The sequence below is a fragment of the Urocampus carinirostris genome, chromosome 18 (assembly GCF_059441175.1).
Source record: "Urocampus carinirostris isolate Australia breed hairy pipefish chromosome 18, RoL_Ucar_1.0, whole genome shotgun sequence".
Lineage (NCBI taxonomy): Eukaryota > Metazoa > Chordata > Actinopteri > Syngnathiformes > Syngnathidae > Urocampus > Urocampus carinirostris.
The window spans coordinates 640,001-666,313 of NC_142366.1; the positions used below are offsets into that span (position 1 = coordinate 640,001).

The 26,313-nt window shown below is 39.3% G+C and overlaps 1 protein-coding gene across 2 annotated transcripts in view; it reads left to right on the forward strand.

The window, feature by feature from the left end:
* The window catches only part of f3a (coagulation factor III, tissue factor a), a 63,125-nt gene extending 37,233 nt beyond the window's left edge, over positions 1–25,892 (forward strand). Inside the window, exons 3-6 of one of the 2 annotated variants that reach the window (XM_088321984.1) lie at positions 109–302; positions 2,167–2,345; positions 3,274–3,442; positions 23,882–25,892. In XM_088321984.1, the coding sequence (XP_088178110.1) occupies positions 109–302; positions 2,167–2,345; positions 3,274–3,442; positions 23,882–24,021 (682 nt within the window). In that variant the 3' untranslated portion in view covers positions 24,022–25,892. The remainder of the gene's footprint in view (positions 1–108; positions 303–2,166; positions 2,346–3,273; positions 3,443–23,881) is intronic. The other variant, XM_088321985.1, reaches the window with a different exon arrangement.
* The last annotated feature ends 421 nt before the right edge of the window (positions 25,893–26,313 follow it).

Sequence of the window (26,313 nt, forward strand, 5' to 3'; positions counted from 1 at the left end):
ATAAAAGACTACTTTTTGGGGTTGTGCCTTATAATTAGGTGTGCCTTATGGTACAGTAAATACGGTATATACACATGTGTAATAGTTTTTGTGTGAAACGTTTTGCAGGGTTACGAGGGACACGCAGAGGAACTCTAATTGCATACAAATCTCATCAACTACATGTGATCTGACTAGTTCACTGAGTGACTTGAATGTCTGCTATGTGGCTGATGTTGTGTCTGAACCCCCACTGGGAGTCGCCTCCGACCTCAATGAATTCCCGTACACAAGCTCCTTGCCATTCTGCCCCTCCAATGACAGTAAGTTTATTCCACAGGGTTCGTATGGGTGCTTGAAATCCTTGACAATGCTTGAAATATAATGTTGTGCTTTCAGCTATTGAAAAGAGAACATTTTGCAGAAAGTGTTTGTAAATGTGAAATTATTGCAATGTTCACAACAAGTCTGCTTAACACTAGAAGTACCAGACCCAAGTCATTTTGATTTCCTACATAGAATGCACGAAGGACAGCCAACTGACTGGATTAGTTTCACTAATGATGTGCAATTGAGGCCAACTCTAGTGTGACCAATGCTAATGTGAAGAAAAGAACGTTTTTTGGAGGTGTAACGAGGCTGTATTTTTGTAGTCCAGCTCTAGTTGTATTTTTGTGGTATTTTGTAGTACATCTGTAGTATTTTTGTAGTATTACTGTAGTTGTAGTATTTCTGTCGTGTGTTATATCTTCTCTCTTGGAGTCAACGGAATGGACTTCAGCCAGGATCATGTCCAAAGGCTCCTGAGTGTTGTCGTGCTGTGGCATTTTCACTGAGTTATTGAACAAGGGTCCAGTGCACAAGCTCTATATGCACACCCACCACATTCCATTTGAAAAACCCCACCGTGCCGCATTTACGGAACAATGGCTACAAGATAGGCTGTTATTGTTAGTTTTAAATAACACAGCATTTTGACTTTCCGTTGGTCATTCCACAGGCGATAATAGCATATTCCTATACTTTTTAACATTTTTGTACATCCAGAGTGTTTTGTTGACATAATGGCTTTTAGAGAATCTTAAAATTCATAAAGATGAGCACATACAGAGTCACCAGGCTACTTGATGGATTTTGAATTTAATTGTTTTTATTGTCATTAATATAATGTGCATTATTTTCTGCAGCAGACAATACAGAGCATATTTTATCAAGGGGCAGGTTAGGGAGGGCTTTGTTGTTTTGGGTGGGCATGATTGTTTGACTGACAGCACACACCAGCCAATGACAGTCGCACAAACAGTCGGGGGGGGGGGGCTCACAAGTCAATGTGTCTACTAATAACGACTGCAACTAGCATTTCAGCGGCTCTAGCTCAGGAGGTAGAGCGCTCGTCTTGGGATCAAGGGATCCCAGTTCGAATCCCGGCTCGCCCGTGTTACATGTCGAAGTGTCATTTTGTAAGACACTGAACCCCTAATACCCCCAATAAGCAGGTTAGCGTCTTACATGGCTGCAATACTAGGCCGCTATTGGGAAGTCATTGACTTGAAAAGCGCTATATAAATGCAGATTATTTCATATATAAATGCATATCATTTCTAGATGATAGTTTGCTAAATAGCTAGAAAGGTAAGAAGATAGCTAGCTACAAAGCTTAAAAAGGTAGCTAGACACCTAACTAAAAAAAACCTGCATATTTTTTGCTGATTCGCTTTAAAAAACCTATACATTGGAATTTAGTTTATTGTATTTCCTGTAAGACAAATCTTTAAAAAGACGAATAAATACATGTGTATAATACACAGATTCTCATTCTGCTCTTTTAATTTCTTAAAAATAATTATCAATACTTAGATTTTTTTTTTGTCCATTGAGGCCATTAACTGAAATTTATTTATTTGGATTTCTGAAATAACAACTTATCATGTTATTATTATGTTGTTACTGTGTTATTCCCAGGTAGTGGTTAAAATGGGGATAAATAGACTCGGTCAACCATAGAAAGACATTTTTTCCTAAATAATCACAATGACCCAGCACTGGCAAGCTATTTTCAAAATTGGTCCGCGGGCACCTCAACTGTCCTTACGAGTCACCCTGGTGCCCGAAGCCACCACGTTGGAGATCCCTGCTGTAAAATGAGCCTAATGCCAACACCTCCTCTGACTACTGTCTTCTTTCCAGCTGTTATCGGCAGGCCTGAATTCAAAATTCGGGTCCGCAACGACCAAAACACTACGCTGCATGTGATAGACCCGCTGACTGCTTTGTTTCAAAATGGTCGTCAACTTAACATAAGAGACATTTTCTCAGAGAAGCTACACTACAAAGTAACATATCGCAAAAACAAGAGCTCCGGCAAGGTACGTTTCAACTATTATCAAAATCATTGATCAATCAAAAGAAATAAAAAAAACACTAGAAGTACCACAGCCAAGCCATTTGGTTTTTTCCTACATGGAATGCCAAAAGGACAGCCAATTGACTAGATTTGTTTCACTATTTATCTGCAAACTCTGTTGTGAAGAACACAACTCAGTTGTAACCCTTCGCATGTTAATGTGAATAAAATAATGTTTAGTGGGGGCGTAACCAGGCTGTGTTTCTGTAGTATTACTCTCGTTGTATTTTTGAGGTATTCTTGTCGCATTTCTGCTGTCTGATTTCTGTTGTATTTCTATTTATTTTTTTAATTGTACTACTGTACTATTAATTTATAGTATTTCTACAGTGTTTTTCGAAGTATTTCCATAGGATATTTTTGTAGTATTACTGTAGTTGTACTTTTTTAGTATTTTTGTCGTAATATTTTTCTAGCAGTATTTTTGTAGTATTACTGTTGTAATATTAATGTAGCTGTAGTTGTGTATTATAGAATTACTGTAGTGGTATCTTTGTAGTATATCTGTAAAAGTATTTCTATAGTATCTTTGTAGTATTTTTATTTTACTCTAGTAGTTTTTGTATATACTATATAATTATTTTCTTATCGGACAAAATAATATATTAGGTCCCTGTTTTGAAGCACTAAATCTGATAGTTCACAAAATTACTACAAAACTAAATGACTCCATGTATTTATCAACACCACACCTATCACATTCCATTTGAACACCCCACTCTGCCGCATTTACAGAACAATGGTGTCAGGATGGGCCGTTGAATTGTCCATTTTAGATAATAGCCTTTTGGCTGTCTGCTGGTCATTCTAAAGGGGTAAGAAAATTCATGGGACTTCTAGTGTTAATGATGTATTCAATTACAAGGAACTGTGATCTCTTATTTTTTTAGAAAGTGGCCATATCAAAGACAAGCATCATAGAGCTGAGTGATCTGGATAAGGATCAAAGTTACTGTTTCAACATTCAGGCCTTTATTCCAAGCCGCAGTGTTGATAAACAGTTGGGAGGGTTGAGCCAAACGCAGTGCACCGATAATAGAAACCAATCTGTCTTTGAAGGTAAGTCTTGCCTTATGACAAATTAAATAGTACCACCTCCATTTTTTCCAAGCCCATGCTCGTAGCTCTAATTCATAAATCCTACAGTGGGGGCTAAGCCACGCCATAGTTACGGTATCCATGTATCACAAGCGGAGCAAATATGGCGGCTGAAACAACTGCGAGCAACTTTTTAGTCAATATTCCTGATAGCATAGCCATACAATTTATTCTGGATTGTGCAAATTTATTTCAAAAGTCAGTATAAAGGGGTCTCTATGATTATGTGCAGTTATATCCATGGCATCAAGCTGTCCTTGTAAGGGTGGATGCAAAATGTTGGTGATCTATGAGGTCAGCCCTGTACACATAGAATTAGATTCCGATTTGTCAACTCTGACCGACTCTTACTGCAGATGTAAAGCAAGGTTTGTACACGTTATTGTTTTCCCTTCTAACAGACCTTCATGAGTAGAGGTCACATACCTTGCTCTTATTTCTAGACAGATTGAATGCTATAAAAGATGCAAAGTTTTCCTTAGGCTGTCTTTGCAGATAACTTTATAAGTTCATAACCTATGACAGAACAAACCCATCCATCCATTATCTGCACCGTTTTTCCCCAGTAGGGTCGCGGGGGTGCTGGAGCCCATTTAGAACAAACCATTTCCGTAAATTTTTAGGCGTGTCCAGGTTACTATTTCGTGGTAATATACCAAAATTAGAGTGACAGGGAGGATCTACACGTCATGCTGTGAGGCTGATGGGGTGCTATAAGGAATTAGTTGAAATTGTAACCAACTGACTTTCCCAAGTATGTTGCTGTGAATGGCGTTAAAACTGGGGTTTGCTGTATAGGTATTTATCTTGATGGTTGATTTTATATGTAACAAGAGTAATGAATAGGTTCACTTCCAAGACTATATAAAAAAATGCAACAGCCTGTCAATTATGAGCGATGCGAAACGTGGGTTCAAGCCCTCGTATTTTCCCGCCTATTAATGCGCACCGTGTTCAAAGGCGCACTCTCCATAGCTGGTTCTATTGCTGTATTTATCAACACATACGGCGCACTGGCTCATTGGGCGTGAGTGCTGCGGGACTGCCTTACTATTGTGTATTGTATTGTTATTACACAGAAGCGTTCAAGTTTGTGTATTTAGAAAAAAAAAGCCGCAGGAGCAGAACTAAGTTTAGTTGTGTTTTTTTTTTTTGAGTAATTATCACAAAGTCACAAAATCAAAAATGTGTTCTGGAAAGAAGTGAAAAGAGTAAGAAACAGTGAGTCTGGAAAGGAAGAGAAAGTGAAAGATAAGGATGGTAGATTGCTGGTTAGCGGTAGTGCAGTCAGGACGAGATGGGCAGAGTATTTTGAGGAGTTGCTAAATGTGGAGGATGGGGGAGAAGTGAGAGTCGAGGCGATCGATGGTATGGAGAGAATGCCCGTGTTGGGTGATTTAAATGTGAAGCCTGTGGAAACATGGGAGGTGCAAGAGGCAGTGAGGAAATGAAAGGGGGAAGGCACCTGGGTTGGATGGTTGTACTGCTGAATGCCTGAAAAAAGGTGGCACAGCTATGATTGACTGATCAGTACGCTTGTTGAATGTATGCTTTTTAAGTGGTGTGGTTCCTGTTGATTGGTGTAGTGCATGTGTGGTGCCATTGTATAAGGGTAAAGGTGATAAGTATGAAGTAGCAATTCGAGAGGTATCAGTTTGTTGTCTGTATGGAAGAGTCTTGTTTAAGAGAGTGAGAGAAAGAACAAATGAGGTAGTGATGGAGGGGCAGAGTGATTTCTGGAAAGGAAGAGGATGTGTGGATCAGGTGTTTGCAGTACAACAGTTGTGTGAGAAATATTTTGCAAAAGGTAAGGATGTTTATTTGGCTTTCATGGACTTGGAAAAGGCATATGACAGAGTTGATAGAGAGGCGTTGTGGCAAGTGATGGTGATATATGGAGTGGGTTGGAGAATTGAAAAGTTTTTATATGAACAGCAGAGCATGTGTAAGAGTAGGGAGTGAGACAAGTGAGTGGTTCCCTGTATTGACTGGTGTGAGACAGGGGTGTGTGATGTCACCATGGCTGTTTAATGTGTACATGGATGGTGTGGTGAGAGAGGTGAATGCAAGAGTTTTTGGCAGAGGTGAAGACATGATGGACACCAGTGGGACAGTGTGGCAGGTAGTCAGTTGTTGTTTGCAGATGACACAGCGCTTGTGGCTGATTCTGAGGAAACATTGAGAAGGTTGGTAACGGAGTTTGGAAGAGTATGTGATAGGCGTAAGTTATGTGTCAATGTTGGGAAGAGTAAGGTGATGAAGTGTTCACGTGATGGAGTGGGCATGACATTAGAAATCAGGTTGCATGGACAGGTGCTAGGAGAAGTTGAAAGCTTCAGGTACTTGGGTTGTGATGTGGCTGCAGTTGGTGGAATGGAGTGTGAGGTATTGCACAGAGTGAATCAAGGAAGCAAGGTTTTGGGTGCTCTGAGGAGAGTGATGAACAACAAGAGTATGAGTATGGATGTTAAGAGGTGACTGTATGAGAGTGTGATTGTGCCGACTGTGTTGTATGGTGCAGAGACTTGGAGCCTGAACGCAGATTTATGAAGGAAGTTGAATGTTTTTGAGATGAAGTGTTTGAGGAGTATGTTAGGAGTGACAAGATGGGATCGATTGAGAAATGAAATTGTGAAAGACAGTACTCGAGTAGTCGTGGAACTGAGCAAGCGTGTTGATAAGAGAGTACTCGGTTGGTTTGGACACATGGAGAGGATGGAAGAGGAGCGATTGTTGAAGAGGATCTACAGAGCAGAAGTCAATGGAAGGAGACCAAGAGGAAGGCCGCGATTGACGTGGATGTATGGTGTTATGAGTGCACTGCAGGAAAGAGGTCTAAATATAATGGTAGCTAGAGCTCTTGTTGGCGATAGAAAGGAGTGGAGAGGTGTTGTGAAAGGATAGTGGGATTGTGGACGCGTTCTTAAGGATGGGCTGGGCACCCGTATGATGCGGCAGGGGTAAACCAGTGAAAGATGTCGGGCCCTGCTGTTGAACAAAAGAGTGTGTTGTGTCACCCTGTCCCGAGTGACATGGCCGCCTCCTGGTGTCCTGTTTCATCTGGAGGGACGAAAGCATGACCAACTTGGGTGCCTAGGTGCCTCACTTATTTGGGTGTTTGGGCGATTGGGTTGGCCATGTTCCAAAAAAGTTTGTGTTTTTTTTTTGTTTTTGTTATTTATTTCCCTTTTATTTTCTTTGTTATTGCATGTGTGTGTCATGCTGTCGGTCACCACTCTTGAGTGATATGACCAAGGTCGATAGATGGATAGATAAATTATCACAAAGTAAAACACCAGGATATACCAAAATTGTTAATGTGGTACTTGCATCTTTTTTACCGGTAATCCTTTTCAAACTAAGCCTTCAAAGTCTTCATCTTTAGTTTTTGACAAGAACAGCTGCGCCAAATCTCCATTATACAGTTCATTTTCAGAGTCACTTTCCGTGCCGTTTGGCCTCTCGGAAATTATGCCGGCTTTGGCGAAAGCTTGAACAACAGTCACAGCAGACATGCTTGCCCACGCGTCACTAATCCATTCGCAAATTGTGGCGTAATCCGCCCGCCGCTGCCTTCCGCTCTTCATGAAACTGTGGTCTTCAACGGTAATCCAATGTTTCGTGACGCACTTTAAACGGCCTGTTTACATTGATGTCCAGCGTATAACAGCAAGCACGGAGTTAATTTTCTTCACCTTTTTTTTCACATCGGCTGTGATATGGGCATGCATGTAGTCACAAACCAAGAGCGACGAGTTGGCATGAAAAAAAAAACACCTGGATTCTGACATAGACATCTCTCAGCCACTCTTTCATCATTTCTTTATCCTTCCAGCCCTTTTCATTTGCCTTAATGATCACTCCTGCAGGAAATGTCTCTTTACGAAAAGTCTTTATGTTGTATATCACCATCGGGGGAAGTTTGTTTCCAATTAGAGTGGTATCCAAGCACAACAGTAAAAGAAGACTTTTCAGACCCCGGAAGTTGCTTTGCCACCGTAGTACTTACCCGAATGGTAAAGTGGCAACTTTCATGAAACAAAAGCACCAAGACGTTCCCCCATTAAAATCTTTCATTTTCATGTCTTCCGCTAACGTTGCTCCTTTTAATCAAATGGTGACCATCAAAACGCTTCTGCCACTTGATCTTTGCTCGATGATCCAGTGCCCGTGTCTTTCTTCCAATTTGGGCCACCTCTCCTTACACCTGCGGAAGCTCAGCTGCGTTTTTTTAACTTATCAGAAATCGTTTATCATCATAGTCCATTTTCGAACCATCGATTCATTAATCTTCTGTTCTCTCGCGGCAGCTCGATTTCAGTGTTTCTCAGCATAGTTGATGGCGGTCAGTTTGAAATGGGCTTTATTTGCTATTTTCAGCATTAAAACAACTCAAATACGTCATGCCATCAGCACACAACCGTTGGTTTGTATACACATTTCAAACGTAAGCGGTGACACCCACACTATAGACCTCAGTCATGTCCGCCACGAAATGCGAGCAATAGGACGCGGCTCACATTTTAAACAAAATCGGAGACTTTTATTTGTGCCTTAAGGGAATGAAAATACGGTAAGTCTTTAGGCAACAGTGGGCTTAAATCAGATCTTTTTCTGTTTGTGATACAAAGATGGCCAACCAAAATCGGCGGCCACAGACTGTCGTCTGCCTCACGTTCTGTCGGATGTTTAAATTGCTTGTTAACGAGTGAATTTTCCTCATATGAAATTATAAAAACAAATTGATTCTTTCCCGTACCCTAAATGGCTATAAAAAACATCCTCATGATCACTTATCTCAGGGAGCAATTGGCTGAGGTTGACAATTATGTGATCGACAGTTACTATATCTCAACTTAACTCAACAAACATATAACAACATTTTACTGCCTTTTTTGTCTGTAGTAGTTTACATGTGCAAACTGGGACAAGTTGATGCAGGCACGGTAAGCAGTTAAGAGTGGTAAGTGGTCTCTCGTGGTAGCCCCTGGGAATGCTCGTGACCTGGATTTTTTGTTATATCTGGAGTAAGATTTTTTTGTTCCAAATTAAACTTAAAAATGGAAACTCCTGTGTTTACAGGCGCTCGTATATTTTGATAACATTGGCTTAGGAAACAATGAGTCATGTTTTGAACAATGGATTAAATGGAAAATACGTTCAATGCTTAAAGTACTTTATTGAGAGGTTTGAAGCAAACCGAAACGCAGCATCTTTTCTCAGAAAAACCCTCCACTTTTCTAGAACAGCACTACATTAAATGTCAACAACATATTTTACAGGCTGTCACGTAGGTTACGCTAGATGTGGAACGAAATGCTTAAAATGCTGACATTCCACACCTCTATGCAAGAACAACATTAAATTTCAACCCAATATCTTGAGAGAGAAAGATTCATCTATATGTGAAAAAATATTCTGTATAGTCAACTCAGCACTTTTTGTTTTGCTAATTCAGCATTTTTCCCAAAAAGGCATTCCACTCTCCCAGGCCAGAACGACATTGAATATCAACTCCATATTTTACAGGCAGTCAAAAAGGTTACTCCAGATGTGGAAAAATGCGCAAAAAGTAGGCATTTTCTACTTCCAGGCCAGAACAACATTCAATTTCAACACAATGTCTTGCAAATGCGGCTGCATCGGCTCGCTACAACGGGTCAGGTGCAATCGACATTTCGTTCTGTGTACATTGTTACACAGAATGACAATACAAGGAAGTTATTATTATTATTATTATTATTAAATAGTTCACCTATATGTGAAAAAATGCGCAGAAAAGTCGACTCAGCACATTTGGTTTTGCTGACTCGCTCTCCCATGCCAGAAAGACATTGAATATCCATCCATCCATGGATGCCCATTCCGTACTGGATTCCATTCCAGCCATCCTCGGTCAGTGGGCAGGGGGGACCCATAACTGGTCGCAAGCCTTGTCGCAGGGCACATAGAGACAGACCACTCACTCGCTCATACACACCTAGGGACAATTTGGATTGGCCAATTAACCTGACATGCATGTCTTTGATTTATGGGATGAAACTGGAGTGCCCAAAGGGAAACTCACGTGAGCACGGGGAGAACATGCAAACTCTGCACAGGAACTGGTCACTGGATTTAAACCCATGACCTTAGAACTGTTCCGCGAATGCGCTAACCACTCATCTGCCGTGTTGCCCACATTGAACACCACAAAAAAAGCTGACTTGACATTTTTGGTTTTACTTTCCCAGAAAGAAAAAGTTTTTTCTAGGATCTCAGTCAGTCACAAGCGATCAGTAAATCACTCTAGAGCTGGGGTCTCCAACGTGGGGCCCGCGGGTACCAGGGTGCTTTCTAGGGACAGTTGAGGTAACTGCTGACCTGTTCTGAAAATAGCTCACCAGGGCTGGGTCATTGTGATTTTATAATTGACCTGGTAATAAGATAGTATATTGTTACTAAGTTGATATTTTCAAAATTCAAATAAATTCCAGTTCATGGGTTTTATGGACAAAAAATACTACTCAATAGTTTATAGTTATTTTTTTAACAATTGATCAAAATAATGAAATGAGATTTTATTCATGTATTAAACAAATGCATGTACTCATCTTTTTATTGATTTATTTTACAGGAAATACAACAAACCAAATTCGAATTGAAGAGTATATATAAAGTGGGGTTATAACGTGAATGAGCCAAAATTTTCTATCTAGCTATTTAGTTGACTTTTTACTCTTTTAGCTATCTATCTAATCTCCCTTTTAGTGTTTTACCTGTTTACCTTTCTAGCTAACTATTGTTAGGAATTAAATTAATTGTTAGGAATTAAATTATATAATAATATTTAGCGTTTTCCAAAATATTCAAATTAGTTATCTGACTCCATTAACCAAACACATTATAATATTCCTAATAAAACGTGCTTGTTTTCTTAAATTTAGGGAAACATATTGACAAGAGACAGGAATTTTCACACGGGGGCAGATTAAATTTCTTAAATTATTTCTCAAGTGAATTTCATCGAATTTTTCCGAATTATTATCGAATTAGTCTTGTCGAGCCCCCCATCTTTTCGTCTCTGATCCTGTCTGTCTCTCTCTCTCCTGTCCATCTTCCGGGTTCCGTCCTTTTTGATACGTCGGGGCATCGGGCGGGCTGACTCCTCCTGTGGGCTGGCCAGGTGCCAACGTCTCCTCCTTCTCCCATGGGTGCCGCCACGTCTAGAGGGCTCACAAACAAAAAAGCTTATCAGAAACCTCGTCTCCTTCTCCCCGTCAGCGCCTTGTCCTTGTTTTTATGTAAACATAATTCTTGTCTAGAGCACAGAGAAAGATTCACCAAGCCCTGAAACCCTGTAAAAAATCCCCACTGCATTCAGCAAAATTTAGTTTGTATTATATTAAATCCCTTATAGTCAATTAAATAAAATTTAAAAATCCTTCATTCCCTCATGGCCCCAAAAAATGGGGGCCATTACATCAATTCGGCAATCAAATTTGGGTCTTGTATTTGTTCATTACATTTCAAATGCCAGAAGACTTCTCAACGAGTGGCTTTGCCGTCATAAATTTGTCCCATCAGTGTTGAGGCTGTATTACCGTAAATTCCGGACTCTAAGCCGCTACTTTTTTCCCCAAATGTTCAACCCTGCGGCTTATTCATTGATGCGGCCAATTTATGTATTTTTTCTAACAGCCGCCAGCAGCGCTCCAGTACAAAAGGTAAGATTTAGACCGGCGGAATACATGCGAGTGTGTTGCTAGTGTGTATTTGAATAAAGGAGCTCAGGACGACGTCTATATGACAAAGTCTCTTTCCCATACTAGGGAAGACGACTTTAATGATGTCAGTTATAAGGAGGAAGATGAGGACGGTTTGGGGGTTTGGGGTTTTGGGGTTTTTAAGGGTTATTGTTCTATCTTCGTTATTCATTATCCATTATCTGTTATCGGTCAGTTCATAATACGCTACAAAGCCTAGGAGCCGGGACACTTACTCTCAGCCAAAAGGCCAAGCTAAGGTCCTATCCCTAAAGCCTTGCTGCGATCATTGCGAATGCACCGTTCCCGGAGGTACTGCAATACCGGGCCGATGCGTGGAGTGGACAGAGCAAGCTCTTATTCCATGATTTTTACAAACACCGTGTTTTTTTTTAACAGACCTGTTTCCTTGTGTTGCGAGCGTGTTCCTAGTAGCGTTTTGCTACCCTTCACAGATACGGTTTGGGATGAAAGTTATAATATTATTATTAAAGCTTTGAAAACTCTCTCGGTGTACCGTCTTTCTTTGTAAATATGTGTAACTATCTATAATATGTATTTGCAACTGTATATTTTTGTAATGTATTTATTTTAGAGACTTATTCCGATATGTTTTCCACGGGCGAATCAAAAAGAAGGGGCGAATACAACGGGGGCTGATGGGAAGTGAAGTAAAGGTGAGACGTGTTTGTGGACGCAGCGGACAATAGTGGATATATATTTTTCCCACCCTTACCTTTGGAAATATACTTTTTTTTTTCCTTGGGTTACTTTCAACGGGACCCGGACTCTGCAGGTCTGCATTATATCTTGAGTACCAGTATAATTTTACGATCAATTTGCCGGCTGTTGTTTTTGGACTGTGTACTTCATATTCAGTTACAATTGCGGGACTCAAAGTCGGGTTTGGGTTAATTTCGTGAATGTGTTACATGTTTTTGTATTGTATTGTAATTACAGCGTTATTGTTACAGTGTTAATGTTACGTGTACCTGACTTGTTAACCTGACTGCCCATATTGCACATCTGGTTAGCTACTCTTCTTGCACTATCGGCACTATGGTAAAATACTACACGTAGCCAAAATACAATACAACATTATTTATATCTGTACATTCAAGGAAACTGTGGGGGTCAGATGCATCGACATTTCGTTCTGTATACACGTGTACTAGAATGACAATAAAGTAGATCTGAATCTGAATCTGAATCTGAATGTTTTAATGTGGGCGCATGCGGCTTATATGCAGGTGCGGCTTTGTTTAAGTACAAAAGCGGTTATCCACTTAAAATGTGGTGGGTGCGCTCTATAGTCCGGAATTTACGGTATTTCTGACAAAATACAGACCCCGGAAAATTTTTATTTTTCATATTCTTTTTATATTTGATAGACTCTAGTACAATTGTTCTTCCCATATGATTTTAACAAGGTGACAAGCAGGCCAGGTGAAATGTTTTCTAATTTGCATGGTCTTCCCTTTTTACCAATCCGTCCAATTATCTCAATTTTCCCTTATTAATGTGGTCCATGACCTGCATAAATATATGTACCATTCATACTTACCAAGCAAATTTGTGGCCCTCCTGTCTTCATCGTAGTCAGCACTGATGTTGTTTTGATTAGGATTAGGATTAGGGTCAGGGTCTGGATCAGGGTTAGGGTTATGGCAAGTGTGGTTGGCTGCTGTAATTATATATATAGTCTGTATCTGAAAGGTTGTGTAATTGAAGTAGTAATTTTTTAGCCCTCCCGTAATTTTATCTTTTTAATATATTTATTTTAGTTTTTCCGTAGAATTCCTGTAGTAGTACTTTTTTATTATAGCATAACTGTACCGGTATTTCTATAACATTTTAAAGAATCGATCATGCTAAAATGAACAAGCACAAAGCAAAAATAGCTTGCCGGCGATCAAATTATGCACTCGGATCCGCATTTAAAATCGGCAGCCACCGGTTCAACATTATTGGCCGTTTCAAATCCTTTCACTTCAAATACTAGCAGCAGTCAACCACCGGTTCCCCTGTGTGACAGAAAATCCCAATCTGAGGTATTTATAAATCTATTTATTTATGAAATGATTATCTTTTGTGTTTATACAATATTTAGAACAGGATAAACAAAATTTAAAATTTGTTATAAACATGATTAAAATAGATTATTTTGTATCATCATTATCATGTTCAATATTACGAATGCTTTTAATGTCAATATATTATTATTTTTTTTAATTTATATATATATATATATATATATAATACATGGTTTCTGTTTTGTTGGATTTAATTCATTCTAGTGCAATTTTCACATAGCAAATAAGATAAATGCTGTTGACTTGACTTGGCGAAGCCCCCCTGAGCCCCCCACCGGGCTCCGCCCTGGACCCTGGCTCTTTCAGCTGAAAATGAAAATCTCCATTCTGATCCCTGGCTATTTGAAATTATTCTGATCACTTACTCTTTTGCGTGCAAATTATTTTTGTTTGACACTTATTAACATTTTACTAACAATATCATTCCTCTTCTCCTCAATGTCACTTACTAAATCCTGCTTTTGCACTTGCCGGTTCTCTCTTCTACCTCCTTTATCTTTCCTATTTTTTTTTTGTTTTCCCTGTATTTTAACCGTCTCTCCTCTTCTCTTTTGCGCTCTCTTTTTATCTACTTTTGTCATTTTTCTTTTACCTTTTTTCCTTTTTTTTTTTACTCCTTGCCTCTCTGCTCAACATTCCGTTCTCAAAACAACATTCCTTCCTCATGCGTGCTCTCACACTGGCTCCTGAGATTCTCATCAAACCCACCCTTCATTTTAGTCATCTAGATTAACACAGTTCAATGTTGAAAGGGCCCAGACAAATAAACTTCTAAATAATTTGACAAAATTTGGTGATTTAGGTTTCTTTTGAATATTTAAATCTGTGTTTAAATTCAAACGTGTACACTGGTTCAACTCCCTTTCTGCTCAAGCAACTTGGTTTATTTTGATTACTTTTTCTTTTTCTTAATGTTTACTTCACTTTGGAATCCCCAATTCCGTGGAATCCCATTTCACCGCGGACTTTTTTTGCGAAGGCTTATCCTTTCGCTTAGCCTTTATTCACGAGGATTTGGGGCTCGTTATCTCCCCGGGCCTCAATTCCAGCTTGTGTCCCAAACACATTCTTTTTGTACAACTTTCTTCTTATTTTTATTTAACGTTTTTTCACTTCATTTTATATATATATATATATATATATATATATATATATTTATTTTTTCTTTTCTTTTCTTATTCACTTAGTCTGAGACTCGATCCTAGTCAAGGCTTTTTCTCCTAAACAATCTACCACTCTGACGATCTGCCCCCGTGTCTTGGCCATTTTTTTTCAACAAGTAGGTCCAAATTGTATCACAGTCACACCACTTCAATATTTCAAATTACAAAATCCAACTCTTTGTTGCTTCAACCGACTTCGCGATACGTAAATACCAAATTTTACAGCGTATCACATCACAACATCACAACCACGAAATAGCACCAAACTAGTCCCAAGCAGGAAGTTTTTTCAAATTTTAGCCCACTAAAGCACGAGATAGTTACCGAAACCGTCTCTAATCTCGTATGTCCCTGAACCGGTACCGCGACCTCCCCGATACAGCAATAAGCAAATACCGAATTTAAATCTTACTGTCATCTACACATTCCTCACAATATCCAAACAAATTACAGTCGCTTTCCTCCGTTCAATTTAGCCGTGTCCAATGTATGCTTTAAATAAAAAATATTGTGCTTACCTTTAAGAAAAGTGTGGCAACACCAGAGGAAAATCAGGCTGTAATTTATGATGTTTTAATTTACCTAACTGCAGATAAGGACGAACGCGCACAATGCGCACCCAGGGTTGCGACCCCTGTATTCTTTTCCTGTGATCTCTCGAAGTCTTTTCCCATTAAATTGTTCCCCATTTAAGTCACATCGAGGGGTCACCAAATTGTTAGCTCTTTTTTTTTTATTCCGCACGGAGGCAGATTCAATTTCTTAAATTATTTCTCAAGTGAATTTCATCAAATTTTGCCGAATTATTATCGAATTAGTCCAATTAGTCTTGTCGAGCCCCCCATCTTTTCGTCTCCGATCCTGTCTGTCTCTCTCTCTCCTGTCCATCTTCCGGGTTCCGTCCTTTTTGATGCGTCGGGGCATCGGGCGGGCTGACTCCTCCTGTGGGCAGGCCAGGTGCCAATGTCTCCTCCTCCTCCCATGGGCGCCGCCACGTCTAGAGGGCTCACAAACAAAAAAGCCGATCAGAAACTTCGTCCCCTTCTCCCCGTCAGCGCCTTGTCCTTGTTCTCGTTTTTATATAAACATAATTCTTGTCCATGTCACACTGACTTCAAGCCCTGAATCCCTGTAAAAAATCCGCACTGCATTCAGCCAAATTTAATTTGTATTATATTAAATCCCTTAAAGTCAATTAAATAAAATAAAAAATCCTTCACTATCAAATTACCTTTTGAGCTATTTAGCAAAACCAATTAACTAATTTGGTATTTCAGAAATTGATTTCAAACTGGGTGCCGTTAATGCTAATTGGTAACAAAAAGTAGCTCTGACCTAGAGAATAGGTGTCAAACTCACGGCCCGCAGGCTACATCATCCTGGCGTATATCCGGCCAATCATTTTATTTACATCTACTATAATAGTCCGGCCCTATGAAAGGCTGATGACGCTCAAACTACAAATCCTACAATGCAGCGTTTCTGCCGCCACAGGACTTCCAGAAAATGTTGCTGCATCAATCTAGTCCTGACAAGGGCAGACGGTTTTAAAACTATCTACTCACAAACATCACGTCAGCCAGTTCAAAATTAACAAGTGCATTACTAGTGAGTCTTTAGTGTCAGGAAGTGGAAAGGTAATGCCTAGGGACGAACATCACAATGTAACAGAAGGCTAAACAGAGAAAAGCAGGGTATACTTTCAAGTTGCTGTGGATTACGCGGATGCAAACCCCTCAAAATGCCTGAACAGAAAGTTGTTTTGGAAAGCGAAACCTTTCAAAACTGAGGAGAGGCTGAATATTTGTTAACTGACACTGCCAGTAAACCCGTGTGTGTGTGTGCTATTGTGGCCGTAATTAAGGAATTTAATGTAAAAGGGCACTGCAAGACAAAACATCAGAGTAAGCTGAAAAACCTGAATGCAGAGCAGGCGATACAGAAAGTTGAAGAGTTAGAGAAGAATATGAGGACCGAGCATATGGATGTCACCAAAGAAAAATTCCCGAAGTGAAAAGCACAAATTTTATTTCTAGTTTCCATTTTTTTCATATTTTGAATTTGTAACAGGAGATATTTTTACATTATTGAATGTTAAATTTATGTATATTCTGGAGTAATATTCTAGTCGGTTTTGAATTTATATTTAAAAAAAGTTTTAGTATATTCAATAAATATTTATACTGTTCGGCCTGCGACCAAAGGTGTGATTTGAGTTTTGGCCCTGTTCTGAAAAGAGTTTAAAACCCCTGCTCTAGAGGTAAAAAAAAAAGTCCCACAAAGAAACTGACTCTGCACCAGTTTTGTTGACTCAGCATTTATTTCCAGATAGACATTTCCCCCTTCCAGGCCAGATCAAAATTAAATTTCAACACTATGTCTTGCAGACGGTAAGAAAGGTTCACATATATGTGAAAAATACTCAGTAAAGTCAACTCAGAACCAGAGAAAGCCTTTCTACTCCTCTAGCGACATTGAGTGGTCAAATGTAAAACACTGTCCCTTTAAAAACTAAGTCATGGTTTTTTTTCAGCGCTGTTTTTGTGAAAATCCCATTTGGCCCAACCTCAATTGAGTTGGAGACCCATGTTTTACAGGTAGTCAGGTAGAAGAAGAAGAGGAAGAATTTGTTTTTATTGTCATTCTTTTGCTCATGCACACAGAACGAAATGTCGATACATCTGACCCGCACAGTTAAACTGTAGCAAGCCGGTGCAGCCGCAGCGGAACTGGGCGCCGCCATTTTAGACCCAACTGCTGTGTTGGGGGTCATTAGGTGACCAAACCCCCCAATTCCAACCCTTAATGCCGAGCGCCAAGCAGGGAGGCAATGAGTACCAATGTTGTAAGTCTTAGGTATGACTCGGCCGAGGCTTGAACCAGCGACCTCCCAGTCTCGGAGCGGGCGCCCTACCCACAACGCGACATTTTGGGTTTTGCTGACTTAGCAGCTTTCCCAGATGGACATTCTACCCACTCAGGCCAGAACATGTTTGGCCAGGATCACAATCTTTTACAAGCAAATCAGGAAGGTCACTCTAAAAGTGAAAATGCCAAAAAGAAAGGGCAAGGAAATGGGTGGCCTTCATTGCCAATCCTTTCTGCTTTGCAAAGCAGTTGCTGAGGGACAAGCGAAGTGGCCGGCTGGAGTGCTCAAGAGAGGAGTTGAACCGCGTCCTCAAGAGGAGAAAATAAGAGATAGGTCCCAACAAAGCTCTCATCACCCCTGCCTCACCTGCAGTGGATTTCAAGGTGTCTGAGCTGAGCCTGAAGGAGGTTGAGGTCAGCATCTGCACTTGGCCCCCCCAGTGGTGTACCCTACCTTGTCTACAAGCGTTGCCCAGGGCCTCTCCGGGATCTGTGGAAGACTTTGAAATTTATCTGGCATAGAGGGAGAGTGGCCAGCCAGTTGAGGTGTGCCAAGGGGGTTTGGTTCCCCAAGGAGATGGACTAGAAAAATATCAACCAGCTCCGGACAATCTCACTATTGAGTGTGGAAGGGAAGGTGTTCTTAAGCATATTCTCTCGAAGACATAGAGTTTTTCCTCAACAACAACGACATCGACACTTTCGTCCAGAACGGTGGGATTCCTCAAGTGCCTAGCTGCCTGGAGCAAACTGATGTAGTCACACAGTTTATCAGAGAAGAACAGAGGAGACCTTGTTTTGTTGTGAATGAACCTGACTAACGCCCACGGGTCCATTCCACACAAACTCCACAACATTCCCAAGCACCTGATCCTGGATTATTATGACAACTTCAAGTTTAGGCTCACTTCCGGGTCAGTAAGATCAGACTGGCATCACCTTGGATAATGCATAATAACAGGTTGTACCATCTCTGTTACCCTTTTTGCTTGGGCAATTAACATAGTAGTCAAAGCTGCAACTAAGACAAGAAAGTTTGATCAGATTACCCGAATTTTAGCTGACCTGCATTGGCTCCCGGGGCTATACAAATAAACAGGACCTGACAAAGGTGGAATGCAGAGGGCGACTATCCAGATCAGGTGTTCGCCAGCCTCCCATAAGAGCATATTTGGATGAACTTACCATCACCACAAGATCTGTCCCTAGGAGCAGACTCATCCTGCAGAGTTTGGAGGGACTCAACACATTGGCGACGATGAGTTTCAAGCCCTCGATGTCAAGATCCATGGTTCTGAAGAGGGGGAAGGTGGTGGATAAGTTAATGATTTCAATCTCTGGAACTGAGATCCCAGCCATTTTGAAACAACCAGTTAAGAGCCTGGGGAAACTCTTTGACTTGACTGGGAAAGACTCTGCTGCCATCCAAGAGTCTGATAAACAACTGGGAATGTGGCTCACCAAGGTGGACAAGTCCGGCCTGCCTGGGAGATTTAAAGCCTGGATCTCCCAGCACTCCTTTCTTCCCAGAGTCTTGTGGCCTCTCTTAGTCTATACAGTCCCGCTATCAACTGTGGAGTTTCACGAAGGGAAGATCAGTGGCTTTGTCCAGAAGTGGCTGAGACTTCCTCGCAGCCTCTCCAGCCTCTGCTCTGTACGGGACAAGCAACACTATTCAGCTACCCTTCAGTGGGCTCACTGAGGAGTTCAATGTGGCACGTACTAGAGGGGCTCTTCAGTATAGGGGTTCCAAGGACAGCAAGGTGTCATCGGCTGGGGTTGAAGTGAGAACCGGAAGGAAGTGGAGAGCTGAGACGAAAGTGGAGGTGGCAGAGTCACGACTGAGGTAGAAGACACTGGTTGGGGTCTTTGTATTGGGAAGATCAGGTCTGGGCTTCTTTTCAAAGACCAAAGTGAGTCAGGCCCAAGGGAAGAAGAGACACCATCTCCAGGAAGAGGTCTGAGCAAGTGTGGAGGAAGAGCAGGTGAGCAAGGCAGTCGGACTCCGGAAACAGGGAGCATGGACAAGGTGGGAGAACACACTACAGCATTAAGTGACTTCCACTGTGTCCGGTTCCTTGTGCAGGCAGTTTACGATTTCCTACCAAGCCCAACGAACCTTCATGTGTGGGGTAGGAGCGAGACATCCTCCCCCCTTTGCTCTGGAAGAGGCTCCTTGGAACACCTCCTCAGCAGCTGCCTAAAGGCGCTCGCCAATGGTCGCTATCGCTGGCGCCATGACCAGGTTTTGAAAGCAGTTGCTGAGGGCATCGCCCTAGCAATCAACAACGGACAAATACCGTCAAGCCCTGAGCAAGGCAGTTAATTTTATCAAGGCAGGAGAGAAACCCAAGGCTTATGTACAGACAGCAACATGACTCTTCCACATTGCCTCTGATTGGCAGTTGCATGTCGACCTTGGAAAACAACTAAGGTTCTCCCAGCACAAATCAGCTACATTGCTCTGACCAGACATGATAATCACCTGAGGCTTCAAAACACCCAATCATGCTGGAACTAACAGTTCCATGGGAAGAGCGCATTGAAGAAGCCAATGAAAGGAAACGCTCTAAGTACCAGGAGCTGGTGGAGGAGTGCAGGGGCTGGAAATATTTCTTTGAGCTAATAGAGGTCCAAAGTGCCAAAAGAAATAATCAAAATTCCCACAGTCCTTGGTGATATGGGGCTGCATGTCAGGCATTTTGGGTCAAGTCACAACTAAAAAAATGTTTGGCGATGATGAACTCATTTTCCAAAATTACATTGCACACAGAGCAATATCTGTGAAAGCTTTTCATGGAGAAAGAGACATCCAGTCAATGTTGTGGCCTGCAAATAACCCAGATACTAACCCACATTGAAAACCTGTGGTGGAAATTTAAAATAATTCTCCACTGCAAAGATCTTCTGGGAACTGCAATCAAAGACAGTTGGCCCCAGATTGATGAAGAATACTGTTTGTCACTCATCAAGTCTATGCCTTAGAGACTGCTAGTTGTCATACAAGCCAAAGGTGGCGCAACTAAATACAAGTGTTTTTATTGTTATCCTTTTTCATGATTCCATATTTTTTTCCTCAAAACTCAGCAATTTCATATATATTTCCCTGTACTTTAAGAGTAACATTTACCAACAATTGCAATGGTGTTTCTTAAGTTCTTTTAGTGTTTCTGAATGACATTATGTTGCACTTTTTAAATGACCTTAAGATTAATTAATGTTTGTAATCAGACTTTTTCTACAGATTAAAATGTCTGAGTGACTGGTGATTCCATACTTTTTGCTAGGGGTTGTACCAAAAAATGCTACTGTGTCAATACAACAATAATACAAAAATATTACGACAGAAATACAACTACAGAAACATTTCAGCCGAAAAATAGTTACACTACAAAAACACTAGGGATATTACAAGAGAATGTACTATGGAAATGATTAAATAATATTACAGATATACAAGAAATAATATACAATGGAAATACCATAAAAACACTACAGAAATACTAAAAAATACCATCATGGAAACACAACAGATACAAATTACTTCTACAAACATTACAACAGAAATATTTTTATAAAAAAAGAAATATTTCGACATAAATACAACAAAAATACAATTTTCAGTAATACCAGAAAAATACTATGGATATATCACAGAAACATGTACTGTGGAAACATTTCAGTAATACTACAGGTTTACAACAAAAATACCCAAGATACTTCCATGGAAATACTACAAAAATAGTACAAAAAGACTGGTTATATTACAAAAAAATGTACTATGGAAATACGACAGCAATACTACAGTAACACTACAAAAATACAGATATACAACAATAATTCTACAATGGAAATGCCACAGAAATACTGACAAAAACTACCATGGAAATTCTATGAAACTAGCTCAAAAATAAATAATAATAATAATAATAATTTCCTTTGTATTGTCATTCTTTGTAACAATGTACACAGAACGAAATGTCGATACACCTGACCCGTTGTAGCGAGTCGATGCAGCCGCAGCCAGAGGGCGCCGCCATTATACCAATTAGGTATGTCTCGGCCGAGGCGCGAACCAGCGACCTCCCAGTCTCAAAGCTGGCACACTACCATCTAGGCTACTGAGCTGGTAAAACTATAGAAATACTGAAATATTGCATTACGACAAATATCGGACTGCTGAAACACTACTATCTATCTATCTACCTTGGTCATATCCCTTTAAGAGGGGCGACCGACAGCAAGACAAATTAAATAAAATAAAAGGAAAATAAAAAAGGGAAAAAAATTGCAAAAAACTCACAAAATTTTGGGGGACCGTGGCAAACCCAAATGCCCAAACACCCAAACAAGTTAGGCACCTCGGAACCTATGTTGGTCATGCTTTCGTCCGTCCAGATGAAACGGGACACAAGAAAGCGGCCATGTCACTCGGGTCTGGGTGACACAACACACACTTCTGTTCAGCATTAGGGCCCAAAAGCTTTCACTGGCCATGCCTGCTGCATCATACGGGTGCCCTGCCCATCCCTTAGAACGCATCCAAACATCCCACTATCCTTTTTCAACACCTCTCCACTCATTCCTATCACCAACAAGAGCTCTAGCTTTCACTACATTTAGACCTCTTTCCTGCAGTGCACAATCCACGTCAATTGCGGCCTTCCTCTTGGTCTCCTTCCATTTACTCCTGCTCTGTAGATCCTCTTCAACATTCGCTCTTCATCCATCCTCTCCATGTGTGTAAGCCAACCGAGTACTCTTATCCATACGCTTGCTCAGTTCCACTACTACTCAAGTTTTGTCTCTCGTAATTTCATTTCTCAATCTATCAATCTTGTCAATCCTAACACTCTTTAAACACTTCATCTCAAATACATTTTATTTCCTTCTCAAATCTGCGTTCAGACTCCAAGTCTCTGCACCATACAACACAGTCAGCACAATCACACTGTCATACAGTCCCCTCTTAACATCCATACCATACTCTTGTTGCTCATCACTCTCCTCAGAGCACCCAAAACCTTGCTTCCTTGATTCACTACAGAAACACTACAAAATTACAAAAAAAAAATCTAACCACAGGAATACTACAAAATTAAATATAAAATGAAGTGCCTAAAACAGGGACCTAATATTATTTTTTAATGATTGAATGGTTAATTGTCTTTATAGTCATTGATGCCATCATTGTGAACATTATGAACGCAAATAGATAAGACATGGCACTCCAGTGTACACATGTAATAAAGACTTTAAAGACATTTGTTTTTAAACATTCACACTTGTAACAAATAACATATTCGTCCCTGTTTCGAGCAATTAATTTGATATTTGGTTTTGTAGTTATATTTTTGTAGTATTTCTGTAGTTGTGTTACAGTATATTTGTTTGTAGTATTTTTGTAGTATTACTGTAGTTTTATCTTGTGATATTACTGTCGTATTTCCGAAGTAGTAAATTTGAAGTGTTTCCATAGGATATTTTTTGTAGTATATCAGTAGTAGTTTTGTTTAACTACTGAAATTGTATTTTTTTTTAGTATTTTTTGTTGTCATTTTTGTAGTATTTCTATAGTATTTTTTTATAATCAGAATGAAGACAATAATATGTTAGACCCTGTTTTAAAGCACTAAATTTGATAATTAGTTTTGTAGTAATTTTTTTATATTTTTTGTGGCGGACAAACAAAGGGACAACAGGGACCCTACTACTAAATACTACAAACATACTTCTACAGTAATAGTAATTATACTGCAAAATGTCACTAGCTAAATACTACAAAAAATACTAAAGCCGTACTATGATGCAGAAATATTACTACAGAGGTGCTAGTGCACCAGTAGTATAATAATAATAATAATAATAATAATAATTTCCTTGTATTGTCATTCTGTGTAACAATGTACACAGAACGAAATGTCGATTGCATCTGACCCGATGCAGCCGCAGCCAAGAGAGGGCGCCGCCGACCACTTTTTAAGTCTTAGGAATGACTCGGCCGGGGCGCGAACCCGAACCTCTGCGAGAGAAATACTAATAATATACTACTACAGCGATTCTATAAAAATACTACTTCGGAAGAAATACAAAAATACTACTACGGAAATATTACAATAATACTACTACAGAGATACTGTAACCATTCATATACACTGTTATTATAGTACAAATAATACTATGCAAACACTAATTACTCATTACTACTATGGAAATACTACAAAATACTTCTACAGTAATGGTACAAAATACTACAAAAATATTACTATAATGACAGTATAAAACAGATACTACTACAGAAATATTGTACTATTACAGAAGTACTACTAAAATACTACAAGTGTAATACTACAAAAATGCTACTATGGAAATACTACAAAAATAATAATTGAGTGAGCTATAACAAATGTCTACGTTTGTTTTCTAGACCGTGTAAATACTAATGAAATACTGCTAGAGAAAACCTACAAAAATACAACATACTTGTTATTCTTGAGCTCTAACAATTGTGCATTTTTGTTTTCTTGACAGTGTATTCAGTGGGCGTGATTGCAACTGTGATCTTCCTCATCTTGCTGCTGATCATCATAGTAATTGTAACATTATTGTCCTGGAATTCCCGGAAAAATTCCCAGAAAACCGAAAAGGGAATACCACTCGGGATCATTTAAAAGCGAATATGACTACTATGGAATTCAGTCACAGATCCTGAATTTATTTTCAGGTCTAATATTTTTGGAATTGTTTTTATATTTATTTTATGAATTAATTTTATTTTCTTTAATTCAATGTATTGTTATCAAAACAATTTATTTTCATATTGTATAAGGATATCTAGCAAGCGGTAGTAGGTAATACCACAAAATACTACTACGGAAACATTACTACAATGATAGTCTAATATATTAATACTACTACAAAAATACTACAAAAACATCTACAATAATAGTACAAAAGACTTAGAATACTATTTTTGAAATACTACAAAAATACTACTACAGTGCTAGTCCAATACATAAATACTACCACAGGAATACTACAAAAATACGTCTACAGTAATATTACAAAGTACTACAAAATGACTACTGTGGAAATACTACAAAAGTATTACTACAATGATAGTATAATAGATATGTACTACTACAGAAAAAGAAATATCATCTACAGTAATAATACAAAATACTTCTACGGTGATAATATAATACACAAATACTACCATAGAAATACTACAAAAATAATACAGAATTATTATTATAATGCAGAAATAATACTATGCGAATACTACAGAAATATTACGAAAATACCATTACAGAAGTACTACAATATTCATCTACAGTGATCGTACCAAATACTACAAATATACTACTATGGAAGTTCTACAAAAATACTTCTACACTGATAGTGTAATAAATACTACTACAAAAACGTATCTAACATCATAATACACAATACTACTAAACTACTACTACAGTAATACCATAATACAGAAATTCTACAACGACTATACACAACTACAGGGAATAGTCGCTTCATACCCTGATCTTTGCATCACTAAAAATAGAGAAAATTATTTCAAAATATACCACAAAAGTAATAAATTACAGTGTTTGTACGCTTGCTTGAAATCCTTGAAGATACTTGAATTATAATCGTGTGTTTTTGAGGCTTAAAAAGTGCTTGCAAATGCTTGAAATTGTTGCGGTGTTTCTCAACAAGTCTGCTTTAAAATGACAGACACTGGTTCCTGGTGGCTTGGCTTTTCCCTCGTCAATAAGGGCAGTTGGTATTAGTTTAAATGGTTTTGTCCCATAAACAATAAAAGAACATCAACTTGAACATGAACACTCAACATCGCCCCCTATTGGTCGCACCCAAGAGGACAGGTGCGTGTTACACTCAAACACAGCACTATAAACTGTCGGTATGGGTGCTTGAAATGAAGTAGTTGCTACAGGCTAAAGAGTAGATGCTAACAATAACATGCAAATGACTACATGCTAACGAGTGGATGCTAATGACTACATGCTAACAAATGGTTGGTGATGACTACATGGTAACAAGTAGATGCTATTGGTAGATGCTAACAACTACATGCTAAATAATACAGGCTAAAAAAACAGATGCTAATAACTACATGCCAATGACTACATGCTAACGAGTACATGCCAGAGGCCCGCCCGAACTCTCACAATTGCCGCAGGAATTGTCTAGTGAGTCTGAACTCTTATTTCTGCAATGAAGAAGGTACTATAGCATCGTCAGCCACATGTTACTTTTAATGGCAAAGAACAAACAGTAAATTGCGTCTATGATGGACAGTAAGTAAAAGAATTGACCGGCTTCATGGACGCCAGTATAATTTTGCCTATACAGTGCCTTGCAAAAGTATTGCCCCCCTTCACTACTTTTTGACTTCTGTAAATTGATATGCTACCGATACTTTTGGAAACGCTTAACATAACCTGGCTCAATATTATTGTATTGTCATTTTATCATTTTATAGTTAGCGGATGTAATAAAGCTCTGCTGCCTTTTGAGCCTTTTCCTCAGGTGTTTCTCTGTGCTTTTCTATGTGTTTTGGAATTGTTGGATGTTTAACAAAGCATCTTTATGTTTCAAAGACTATTTAAAATATAAAACAAGTTGGATTTGATGGAGCCTGTGCATATAAGTTATATACTACATTGAGTTTTCCGGCACAGGGATGGGCTAACTATAGTAATACTAAAAAAAGATAGAATTACAGTAAAACTAGGAAGATGATGCTTAAATACTACATAACTATCAAATTAAGTACCTAAAAAGCGCAACTTATATAGTATTTTACTTCTTAAGTGTTTATTTACCTTATGTTTTAAAATCAAAGGCCAATCACATGTTCTTTTTTTTTAAAGGTATCAATATGAGCCGCACTTAGTTATACTAGTATCGACTGGCCATTTATTAGGAACTAGAAAATTGGA